The 12,998-nt window shown below is 27.6% G+C and overlaps 1 protein-coding gene across 2 annotated transcripts; it reads left to right on the top strand.

Annotated features, from left to right (window-relative positions):
* The first annotated feature begins 5,381 nt into the window (after positions 1-5,381).
* On the top strand, positions 5,382-12,743 carry LOC114190343 (MADS-box transcription factor 17-like). Of its 2 annotated transcripts, none has more exons than XM_028079186.1 (8): positions 5,382-5,725; positions 9,683-9,767; positions 9,942-9,991; positions 10,099-10,198; positions 10,728-10,769; positions 12,056-12,097; positions 12,205-12,269; positions 12,457-12,743. In XM_028079186.1, exons 1-8 carry the CDS (start codon positions 5,544-5,546, stop codon positions 12,545-12,547), a joined length of 657 nt encoding a protein of 218 aa, XP_027934987.1. In that variant the 5' UTR covers positions 5,382-5,543; the 3' UTR covers positions 12,548-12,743. The 2 variants fall into 2 exon arrangements, with proteins under 2 accessions (XP_027934987.1, XP_027934986.1); XM_028079185.1 differs by having other exon boundaries at positions 5,392-5,725; positions 9,930-9,991.
* The last annotated feature ends 255 nt before the right edge of the window (positions 12,744-12,998 follow it).

The following is a 12,998-nucleotide window of genomic DNA, read 5'->3' as shown; positions in this document are numbered from 1 at the left end:
TCGAATTTTGATGATGGTGATGGTAGTGATTTGAAATTGTTGAGCATGAAGTATGTCGAGAAAGCATGAACTACTGCTCGTTTCGTTTTGTTTGGTTTCATATTTTTCGACCTTAGATTTCGGAACAGAGACTTCCAAAAGAATGCATTATGAAAAATAATAAAACAATCATTTTTCCCTGAATATTAACTTCTTTATAAAATATAAAAATTTGTTTTTTTAGAAATTTATGTAAATATTAAACGAATAAATAATTATAAAATATATGATTCCCCACTCCATAGTTCATCTTATAAATGTGTGAGACGTTCCTTTCTAAAATTACTAGAATAAGAAAATAATTTCTGGTAGTTAAATCATTCTATTTTTATTTACAAAAAATAAAGAAGATAAATTTCGTTTTAGTGAAAATATAAAAAATGTTAGTATTTAAAAAATCTAAAGATAAATTTTAAATTTAAAATATATATAAACATTAGTTTACTAAAAATATAATAAAAATGCGTATTTATTTTATAATTGAGTGTAAGTGTGATTTTAATTAAGTGACCTTATAAAAAGATAGATGCAAATTTCCAAAATATCAAATATTAATTTGAAAATTTGAAAATATATCTTACTATTGAGAGGAAAGAAGGAGATGGCAAAAATATCATGTACACGTGGGTATCAGCGGATAAAATTTGTGATGTGTAGTTAGTATTCGTGGGTAGCTGGTATTTTAATATCTCTTATAACAAGTCGGATGCGGGTATCATACTATCCATAGCTGCGGGTACCCGTTACCTGTAAACAATTAAATTTATGTTTTATTAAGTTAAATTTAATTAAAATTAAAATTAAAATTACATTTTATTAAACTAAATTAAATTTATATTTAATTTTACATTTTTTGTAATTTTATTTAAATTTAATTTTAAATATTTATAAAATATTTTTTTTAATATTTGCGGGTATCCACAGGTACCTGCAGATTTTAAAATACCTGTGGGTATTTTTTAAACAGGTATCCGTGCGGATAGCGAGGCGGGTAACAAGTGAATTTTTGTTGTTGTGAGTGGACATTATCTCTGTCCAACTCAATCCGTTGTCACTCCTAGGATGTTACTTTTAAATTAAAATAAAAAAATAATGAGTAGTGTTGTTTTTAAATTTTGATGACAACATGAAAATACATGTGTTAAAAGATGTAGTTCAATTAAACTAGTCGAGTTTAGTCATATAAGATGGATAGTGAAAACTAAGGTGGTTTGTTATGGGCGAGGAATACATTATTTATCTCAGAATCTAAAAAAAAAAAATCCGATAATTAAAGGGGAGTTGATTTAAAGAATATAATTTTTTCAGAGTGAATAGATATGCGGAATTTAAAAAAAAAAAACAATTTTGGATAGTTTGTTAACTTACAATAAACAAGTTTTTAAACAAAGAAATTGGATATAAATGAGTTTTTAAACTATGAGAACTTCAAAGGCAAAATTAAATCATTTAAAGTGAAACCAATAATTAAGTATATTCAATTACAATATAAAAAAGTATTAAAAGGTAGTGTGAGTATTCAGAAAGATTTTAAAATATTAAATAATAATCTTACTAAATTAAGTAAAACAAATTGCTTAAAAGACAAAAATTCTATTTAATTGAGATTTTAAAAATAGTAGTTATGTTATTGTTGACGTATCAGAGGAAGAGACACATAAATATCTCCTATGGTGTTTGTCATTTCTTATAAAATTTTATTCGTATTTAGTGATTATTGAGAAAGTACAGTTGGGAAAGTCAGCCATACATACTATAATCATGTAGTCTAATTTGAAAAGAATGACAAAAAACTAGAGATATAAACGTTAGATATTTATTGCATGTCTTACGCATATAGCTAAAGATATTTCAAGAAAAAAACATGTATATATGACTTTTTTTTCTTATTTATAGTACTTCATAATTCCGGTGTTTATTTGTGTTAGGTGTGACAAGGAGACAAAAATAAAAAATAAAACAGTTATACTATCTTTTGGAGGTGTGGACAATGTTATATATCATGGTATATACACATATAAGATACCTTTAAAATAATAAGGTAATCAATCATGTGTTAAACATTGCAATACAATTACAGATTATGTAAGTATATTATAATTATATGTTCATTTTCATTATACAGCTGTGAATGATGTATACACTCTAACTGATATTTATGTAAACAATGTAGGCATATAAATTAGTTAACCTAGACATAAGAAATATTATATCAGTGCAAAAAATTATTTAACTTCATTTAATAAGGTTCAATTTTTGTCAATGAAGCATTTCAAACTTGGTGACATTTTTTAATTTATTTGTACAATTATATGCTTCAGTTCTTTGAAGAACCGAATACTATATCAATTACGCTTCATTTACTTTAAAATTAAAGTTTATAGTTGTGCAAATATTTTCAAAATTGTCACGTGTGTTGAAAGACTATACTTGTGAATTAGGTATAGGTTTTGGTTTAACCAATAATTGAAGCCTATAATCATTGGCACATGATAAGTTTGTGAGATTGTACAAGCCGCGAAATGTCCTGTTGCACAATGTTGCTGCATTCTTCTTATCATCGTTGCAATTTCATGTTTTTTTGCATTATAATATTTGTCGAGGTTCATTTTCGTCTTTATTATTATTATTATTATTTATCTCCCTTCTCATTTATTGTTTATCTTTTTCTTTCGTTCTTATTTTTCTCTTCCTTCTCCCGATGTTGTTTTTCTTCTTGTTTTGGTGTCGTCGTTGTATTGGTAATCATTGTCATCTTTTAGCATTAGGGGATTGTAACATTGTAGGTTCATGTTTTTGATTTGCCATATCATTATTATTGTCCTGATTGGTTGTTCATGTTTGAGTGGTTGGTCTTGGTCTCTCTCGTTCTTACTCTCATCCTTGTTCTTGTTTCTGTTTGGCAAAAACCTATTGTTTTTATTTATATATTTATTAATTATTTTATTTTTCAGTTGTGTGCCAATCGAAATCTATTTATGAACCGGAGGTTTCAATTGAGAATCGAATTTTAAACTTTCCCTTTTTTACCTCATCTATATATACTTCAATTATAGAACCCAACTATAATGATAAAAAAAAATTGATGTCAAATTCCTTCAACGCACTAATGTTAGTTTGTATGAATTATTTAAATTTTGATTTGTAAAAAAAATAGAATAAAATAAAATACGAGACATAAATTCAATTAATGAATCCCAACAAAATATTTAATAACTACTTTACTCTGTGCAAGTACAACTCACTTGGTGTTGTCATTGATCAACATGTCTCATTCATGTCACATTACCAATTAATGGTTATTTTGTCTAAGATAATATTGATATATGATTTTATCCATTGCATAAAAAGTTCAACACTTAAAAATTGTAGTAAAAAAATGGTTTAATTAAAAAATAATGTTTTTTTTTTCACTCATAATAATTATCAATTATTTTTACTTTTATCAATTACATGAACATATGCAATATCTTAGCCAATAAATCAATGTCATCATCACATAATTAAGTTTCATTGAATTTATCCTATGATATTTATCTTTTCATTAAATATTACAATAGCTTTTATTAGTTTTTAAAAGAGTTAAGTTAGTTAAGATTGATCTCTGTAAGTGCAAGTAACAAGAAAATTGAATATCATAACATGCATTAAATGTAGACCATAACTTATATAGTATCAAGGATTCTTAAGAAAAGATAAATACTTTTAAGTTTTCTTAATTAATTATGTCATTACAATTTTAATTTTTCTACAATAAAAGATTGATATATATATATATATATATATATATATATATATATATATATATATATATATATATATATATATATAACCTTTTTACATACGATATAAGCCATTAACCACATGGCACACTGAAAAAATTTGTTACGAGTTTATATTTTGTATATTGGAAAATGTTAGTTATGATGTTTTACTTTTGAGATTTATTAAGCTAAGATGTGTGTGGTTGAACTTTTAGTATTAATTTAACTGAGATGAACCATTAGTTTTGATGGAAATTTAGGAAAATTCAAATGAGATTATTCCACATTATCTAGTTTCTGAAAAAATTATTTATAACAAAAAATACTTAAATCAGAACCTTATTTTTCTAAAAAAAAAAGACACAACATTCTTTATTTATACTTAATTTAAAACTTCGTACTTTACTTCAATCATAATTTTCGAGCTATTTATTCTATATTAATTATATTCTACAACGAATCTAGAATCTAGCAGGGAATCCAAATTTTCGATGTAAAATAACTTTTTAGAATTTAAGGTTTTGATCGATTAATTATGAATATTAAAATCCCCTACTTTATATATTATACATTTACAAATATATCAAGTAACCAATATAAAATCTTTAAAATTATTCATGCAAGTTCTCATTGCAACAACTCACTGTCGCAATAAAACCTGAAACAAAATAAATAACGTGTTACGCTAACATCAATTTAATGTAAAATAACATTTTATGAGAATATTTTATAAAAGTCTTGCCTGTCAAATTAAATTATAACTTTTTCGTCGTGAGCCACGGGTGCAAAACAGTTGTCGAAATCCAAATGATTAAGGCAGACAATTTTTTGTTTTGAAGAATTAAGACGGAGATGGAGTGAAGCAACTAAGGCATATGATTTTAGCATTATGTGGTTAATTAAAATTAAAAAAAAAATGATTTGATTTTGATAAAGTAAAAGATGGTTGTGGGATTAGGGAGGACAAAAATGAGAAAAATAATGTTAGTATTTTAAATTTTGGCCTCGCATGAAGGTGTTCCATCTCTGCAACAGCACTAGACCATGGGCGTGCAACGTGTCGACCCTGGAAAGGGTGGTGGTCTCTTTCACACGACACAAACGAACGGATAATTAAGTTACAAGGTGGAATAGCCACTAGGGTTCTGAAACGTGGCCATCTAACTGTGACTGGACCTACAACTTAAAAACCCTGCTATATATCCTACGCCTATCTAGTGTCTAATATATTATAATCCCAATAACGATAATAATAACAATTTATCTATAAAGAAGAAAGTTGAAAACTTGATTTGATTGAATTGACTCTGTGTCCGCAAAATGGGAATCCACACGACGAACGTAGACTCACTCTACAAGCTCAGTTAATGGGAAGCATGGCCTCAAAAATTTCGATGGCTATGATATTATGTCCTCATGAAAATGAAGCTTATGGTAAAATTCTATGGATGCTGATCGACACGTGTATCGCTGTTTTCTTTTCACCAATATTATCTTCATAGGCACTATAATTGCTTGATGTTGCCCTCGCAACAACCATATACCACTCTATTTTGGATTTGGTGCGGTAAAAATATAAATAGTTGTTAGATAGAGGGAGCATATATTATAGTACTCTATATGTTATGCATGTGCCTTTCTTTACATCCCTTATTAATTAATTTATTGTATGCGACATAGAGAGAGAAAGAGGTGTGAAAAGGGTGAGAGCGAGGTGCAGAGAAAGATCAAGAACGAAGCATGGGAAGAGGGAAGGTGGTTCTGGAGAGAATACAGAACAAGATCAATCGCCAAGTAACCTTCTCCAAGCGCAGAAACGGTTTGCTCAAGAAAGCCTTCGAGTTATCTGTGCTGTGCGATGCTGAAATCGCTCTTATCATCTTCTCCAGTCGTGGCAAGCTTTTTCAGTACAGTAGCACTGAGTAATTTCCCTCTTTCTCTCTCATCTCTCTTTCATATTAATTATCCATTTTTCATTCTCATATTCCATTCCTAGATTTTTCTTTTCCATCATGTTGCTACTTGTGTCCAGGTTTTTTTTTAGTATTCTACAAACTTACGTACTGAATCCCTGAAATTCTGAACCCTGTGAAGGGTTCGGTTGTTTTCTTCTATTAATTGGGGTGCAGGGACCCTTGCTAGGGTTTTTCCAATTCTCCATCCACCCCCTTTCTCTCTTTTTTTTTTATCATTGAAAGAAAAAAAAAATAGCAAACTCTCATTATATAATCATACGAACGCTAATTATATGAATTAAAGAGGTCGGGGTAGGGTAATTTGTTGAAGGGTAATTGTTTTTCAAAATGTTCAAGATTCAGTTTCTTTTCTCATCAAACGAATATTAGTTCCTGCAAATTTCTCTGAAATATGTTCTTAACAAACATCTTTTGTACTACACAATTAAACATTTGTTGTCTTAATTATAATATTTTTTTATTGATTTAAATTCACGATAATTTGAAGAATACTTTTGAAATAGTTCAAAATAATCCTTACTTCTCAATTCTTAGGCATGATGTTGCTGAAGTATTTGTCATATCTGATGAATCATGTTTGCCATATTAAGAATTGCAGAGTGATACTTATTCAGCTGAACAAAACCATCCTTTAATTAGTATTTCAAGAGTAGCATGTAATTGGTCATTTGTAGAAAATATCAACTTTAGATGGATCCCCATGTGTAATTATCATGCAAAAGAAAGCTAGAAATAGTTTTTTCCCCTATTAAAATAAACTTTTTACTCATATATATAAATCTTGGTAGCTGTGCAGGTCTGCTTGTTCCTTTCAATTAACATAAAAGCAATTGTTAAGACCTAGTGTTTCCCTTTCTTTAAGACATATATTTTACTCATAAACCCATTATTAGTATTTAAATGCCATTGTTCCCCACAGTCTGATTTGTTTGTTTGTTAATGAATGAATCTGTGAAAAAAAAATTAAAAGCTAATACCATTAATAGTTAATTCTTAGCTTGGGAGAATTGTCTGTTCGAGATAACTGTGTTGGTTTTGATAGGTTGGATTGTTTCGTTTATAGAGCAGCACTGAAGCCATTTATTCAGTGGACAAATTTTCCCTAAAACCCTTTTGGATAACAGATACTATAGGTCACACATATGAAGGGTAAAGGCTCTTTTGTTTGGAGTGGAGTTACTATAGTTACAACTCCTATATTTTTTTACCCCTTCTTTTTCCTTTTCCTTAAGGCTTGTTTTGTGACTGGCCCGCTCATAATCATAAAGTAATAATGATTTGGACATATTATGTTTATGTTGTTGTTTCAAGATATAGCCAGACAGCCAGAAACAATTGAAAACCCCTAATTTTCGTCACTTAATTACTTTAGGAAAATTGCTATTCTGCACCCAACTGGCCACACCAAAAGTTGATTTCTCTTAAAACTGCAAAAAAGTAAGGCTCCTCCGTCAATGATTGAGAAGTTTTATTCTACTAATAATTACAAAAGAAAAAACATATTTTACTTTTATTTTATTTTCATTAACAAGTATTTATATAATCAATTATGAAAACAATAGAACATTGTTTTTATTATTTTACAGTAAACATGTAAAAATAAGACATAAATTGAAAGGAAAGTGACAATAATTATGAAAACTAAAAAAAAAAAGAAATCTGAAAATGATTTTGTTTATCAAATTGAAAAGCCCTAAACTAATGCATTTGGATGTGGGAAATAGAATATTATTGAAGTTCATCGCTAAATTCTTTTTCCTTTATCGGGCTTAACTTGGGCTACTATGAAGAGTTTGTTAAAAATCACCGATCGCACCGTCTTCAAAACTTGTATTTCTATATTGTTATTAATGAATGGTTAGTCACAGTGTTGTTCTAAACAGAACAGCTTTTGAACTAAGTTAAAGTTGACATGACTCATGCATACATTACATAACATATTTTTCAGAGATTTGTGATAATATACTGTCCCGAGACATGCATATTTTCTTAAAATGCTGCCCCAGGAACTGTAATTTATAGTTCTGATTTTGCCTCCAGCTTTCCCTATTTGAGGTACTTTTTTTTATTCACTATTTATGAAATTAGAAAGTTATTTATTAGGCAACAACTTTTTAAATAGCGTTTGAACTTTTAATCAAACATAACATTACTTTTCGTTTGTTACAGCTAAAAGCGGGCAGGGAAAAATAGGGAAAAAAATAGAGAAAAAAAACCTTGTTTGAAACAGCGGAATATATATATATATATATATATATATATATATATATAAATATATATATATATATATATATATATATATATAAATAAGTGAAAAAAGTGGATCTACGTTTATTGATTGTGCAATGAACTTAAACCATTATATTGGGTAAAACATATATGTTTTACTTTTTGTTTTCCCTAAAGTCATTATAACAATAACAATAGTAGAAAATAAATACAAGTATCACTTTCATCTTTTTTTGTCATGTTGAATCAAATTATTTTATTTCTTATCTTTCTTTTTTTTTCTTTTTAAATAATTTTTCTATTCATTCTCACTTTTTTTTTCTCATTTACTGTTTCTTTTTCTTTGTTTTAGCCCACCTATTAACTCACATTTAATGGTGAATTTATATAATTCTTAAACATTCATTTATAAGAATCAAATTATCTTTTTTCTTTCACACACGACCAATTCTCTATAATATTTGGCTTTAGGAATTCTAATAGTCATTTTAGTCTTTAGGTTATATTAATTCTAATAGACATTCTAATAGAAAAAGAAAAAAAAAGTTTGAAACAAAAGGAAAAGGCAGAAAAATATGAATGAAAAAGGTGGATCCACGTTTATTGATTATACAATGAACTTAAACCATTACATATAGTATATAGAAGTATATATGTTTTGCTTTTTTTTCTTGAGTCATAATCAATTATATAATTGATTTTCTTATTTATTTTTTATTATGTGAATCAAATTATCATTATCTTTCTTTTCTTTTTTATCAATCTAAATAATGTATTTTTATTTATTCACACATTTTTTTCTTTTTCTTTTCTCTTTAACAGTTTTTTTTTTCTTTATTCTTTCTCCCCCAGTAGTCGACTCACAAAGTTGCTATTTAAATGTGAAAATGTTGATTTGATGTTTACATAACTCAAACATCTATTTATAAGAATTGAATGATGTTTATTTTCTTTCACACACAACTATTGTCAATAAAATTTGGCTTAAGGAATTCTAATAGACCTTTTACTCTTTAGCTTTAAATAGTTTTTTATCTCTATATCAGCAAAACAAATATTTTTTTTAAATGGGACTGAAGGGAAACTCCAATGTCAAGTTGCTGTGTGCATGCCATAAGATTCAAACACCAAAAAGAGAATATTAAATCCCCACGTCTTTCTCTCTAATAGATGTACGGTTTTGACTCTCCTTTGTGGTTAAAAACTCAGAAATAATAACCAAACACTAAATTTTCTTTTAATTTGTTTTTCAACTTTCTTTTTTTCTTTCTTTCTTTTATATCTTTTTCCTTCCACTTTCACACATAGACTTGTTACTGTGGTCGAGACTAATGAAGACCAGAGTTTCTAACAGATGAGTCCACTATTGTATTTGTTTTGCTGTATGTGCCTAAAATTATGTGGATTATGTTCTTTGGAGAGATCTCTATCTTGCTAGGTTTAAAAGATTATTTGGATATCTTTAAATTAAAATATGAACATGAATCAATCTTCAGCTGACTTGTAGTAGCAGTCTAGTTAAACTTCATAGGAAAGTATTGAAAAAAATAACGTTTCACATTGATGATTAAGTTCAAAAATAGTTGAAATATAAGAGAAATGAATCCAAGTGTCTTAAGTATTTGAAATATATAAGAGAATTTAGAGTAATAATGTTATGTTCATTCTTATCAGCATTAACAGAATCATTGAAAAGTATCGTCAATGCTGCTTCGACATGTCTCAGATCGGCGACGAAGCTGAACTTCAATCGCAGCAGGTTTTTTTCTTCTTTTCTCCTCCCTGTAATTCCAAAATAATTAAAAAATCGTTGAAGCTAATTTCCATGTTCTCAAGATAGCCATTGATAATGTGCACATGCTCCTTTTATATTTGTTATTGCTGTTCCAAAAAAAAACAACAATAACGTTGCCCCTTACAGTGCTTATATCAGGAGCTTTTGGTATTAAGAGTCAAGCATGAATCGCTCCAACGAACTCAAAGGTAAAAATTCTGACGAACACACAATTATGGAGAAAAAGAGATCTTGTCATATGTCAGAGTTGTAGAGGACATGCACTAACTTATTCTGTTTCTGTTTGTGTTTAAAGGAATCTTATGGGAGAAGAACTTGAGCCACTTAACATGAAAGAATTGCATAGCTTGGAGAAACAACTGGATAAAACGCTTGCACAAGCTCGGAAGCACCTAGTATTAATCACAACTTATTGATTTTTTCCTTCAACTACTTTTATTCAAATGAGGATATAAAAAGTAATTGTTACATGATCCATGATGATAGTAGTCTTAGTAAACTCGTAATTGAATATTCTATTAGTTCTCTTAAATTGAAAAAAAAAAATCATACATGTTATATAGAAATGGTTCAAGACTATAAACGCAGTAGTTAATGATTATCTAATAAGCTTTGGATATAAATAAGTTATACACTAACTCTTTTACTTTATTTACCAATACAATACCTGTGGTTTTCTTTTCTTGTGTTCAATTTAGTTTGAATTCTTCATTTCTAAGCATTCAATTCTCGCAAGAAAAGAATTATATCGGTGGCTCAACTTAAAATCTTATATATCGATATTGGATAAAAAAATTAGGGGATATTTATAGGAATTTGCAAAGCAGATTTTCAGATTTCGATTTCAAACATGATACACAAAATAAAAGATATAATTTGTTCTATTGAAAATAAAAATACTTAAGCTCTCTCTTTCAATTGCAGTCACAGAAGCTGGTGTCAAAAATTGACGAACTACACGGAAAGGTATATTATTTCATCAAATATTGAAGGTTGCTTCCATTGAATTTAGTTTGCTCCATCTGAACCATTCATTGACTTAGTTTCTCATGTTCCCTTATCACCAATAGTCACTTATTTTTGCTATATATTATAGTATTTTTCGGATGAGTTTTTTTTTTTTTCTTCTTACAAGCAAGTATACTTAAAAAATAGAAACAAAATAAAAACTAAAACTATCGTCTAATAAAAAATAATTTATTTTTTGTATGAAGTCAACTTTAACTTATGCATAAATTACTTTATATATATATATATATATATATATATATATATATATATATATATATATATGCTATAGAAAATTCACTGATATATATGCCTGTAAACACACATACATATAATCTAGGACTAACTTTCACCAGTTCCAAAAAAGGTTGCATGCATGCTTCTTAACTGTTTCCACTTTTTAAACTGTGGCCAGGAAAGCAAAGCAACTATTATATCAAATTATATTTTCCCTAAAATGAATCTAAATAAAGTCATAAAGAATAAGAAAATAGAAAGAATCATCCTGTGAAGCAAAATTACGTTATGTTAGGTGTTTGAAAATTTATGTTTACACAGAAAATCAAAGGAGAAAGATGTTTAATCATAGAGTAGTAATATTTGAGAAAATTTTATTAAAATAATTTACGAGAAAAAATTTAAAAGATTTTTGTTCATAATCATAAAGTTAATTTATCATAAAAAAATTTATAAAAAAAATTTCATGTTAACTTTATAAAACTCATTTTTAATTATATATGTTTTTATTTTATAGAGAAATATTTTGTATTGTTTAATATCTTGAATATATATATATATATATATATATATATATACACACACACACAAATAATAGTACATTTTATCTTTCCACTATTGTTATTTTCTAAATTTTATTAATCAAAATTTGCACCTATTTTATTAATATTTTTTAACATACTTTTATCAATTTATTAAATATCTAATAATGTGTTGACATCTTACAAAAAATATTTAAAAATTACAACGGTATCAAATTGATCTTGTTTCACGAAAAAAAAATATAAATAAAATAATGTCCTTTAGTTTTCTTTAAATAAAAAATTGGCATATCAATCCTTTGCCACATTTAATGATTGGTAAAATATATATAAAAAAACAAAAAAAAACGATAGTAAAATGTTAAAAGATATAAATAAGTGCACTTTTTTTTTCTTTGATTTGACATTTATTTTATTTTCATATTCATAATCAGCCATTAATTTCAATTTTCTACATATTGATAGGTGCGCAACCTGGAGCAGATTAACAGACATTTGGAGTCAAAGGTTTTCCATTAAATAATTAATCATGTGAACATAGCAGTGGAATGCTGTATATTGTATCAGTTATCTGATATGGCTTTATATATTTCTTATGAAAACTTTATGCCCAGGACATAGCTAAATGCACTCAGATTTGTGAAGATTCTACTAATCAGTTTGAAAGTGGAACAGCAAGGTGAGTACTTCATTTTTCCTTACTCTTATTACATTTTACATGCGTAAATCATGATGATAGATAGCAAAATTTGGCAAACATGCATATGCCTTTGTTTTAATTAATTTAGACATAGCAGGAATTAGGGCAAAAGGACATGAAACTTTAAGATTATCAAAACTATACTTTGTTGTTGTTGTTGTTGCAGTTCGTTGCCGCTTCAGCAGGAGCAAATTACTTCAAAGGGAAAAGAAGTAGAAACGAGGTGCCTTAACGAGAATAACGAATTGCAGCTTTGAATAAAAGGGGCAGTTGGTCGTGTGTGTATATCCATCAATATAGTCTCAGAAATCTAGCAAGTTGAGCCTCCATTGATGACAGTTTCATAATTTGATTAGTGTATGCTTGATTGAAAACATGATTTTAAAGGAATAATATTTTTATTTATATCGGATTCTTATAAAGCTTTTAAAATAAATTAAGGTTTTCAACTTATTTAAGCCAGTTAAACATATGTATTAGTGTTTTCATTTACAGTCGCAAACCTGATAATTTTGTTGGTTTGGTCATTGTGGCTCCTTTTGCATGCATTGTAGCGTAGCCTAGGGTAACATACATCCATAATAAATTCTATTTAATCTTCAAAAAAAAATATCTTTCTAACTTAATTTCTATTACTATTCTATTTAATTTACTGATAAATTTTAATGTGTTTTCTTTTCGGCTAGCTTGGAAATTAGTAAAGGGCCT

This window comes from Vigna unguiculata, chromosome 7 (assembly GCF_004118075.2).
Source record: "Vigna unguiculata cultivar IT97K-499-35 chromosome 7, ASM411807v1, whole genome shotgun sequence".
Taxonomy (NCBI): Eukaryota; Viridiplantae; Streptophyta; class Magnoliopsida; order Fabales; family Fabaceae; genus Vigna; species Vigna unguiculata.
This window is presented reverse-complemented; position numbering and strand designations above follow the sequence as displayed.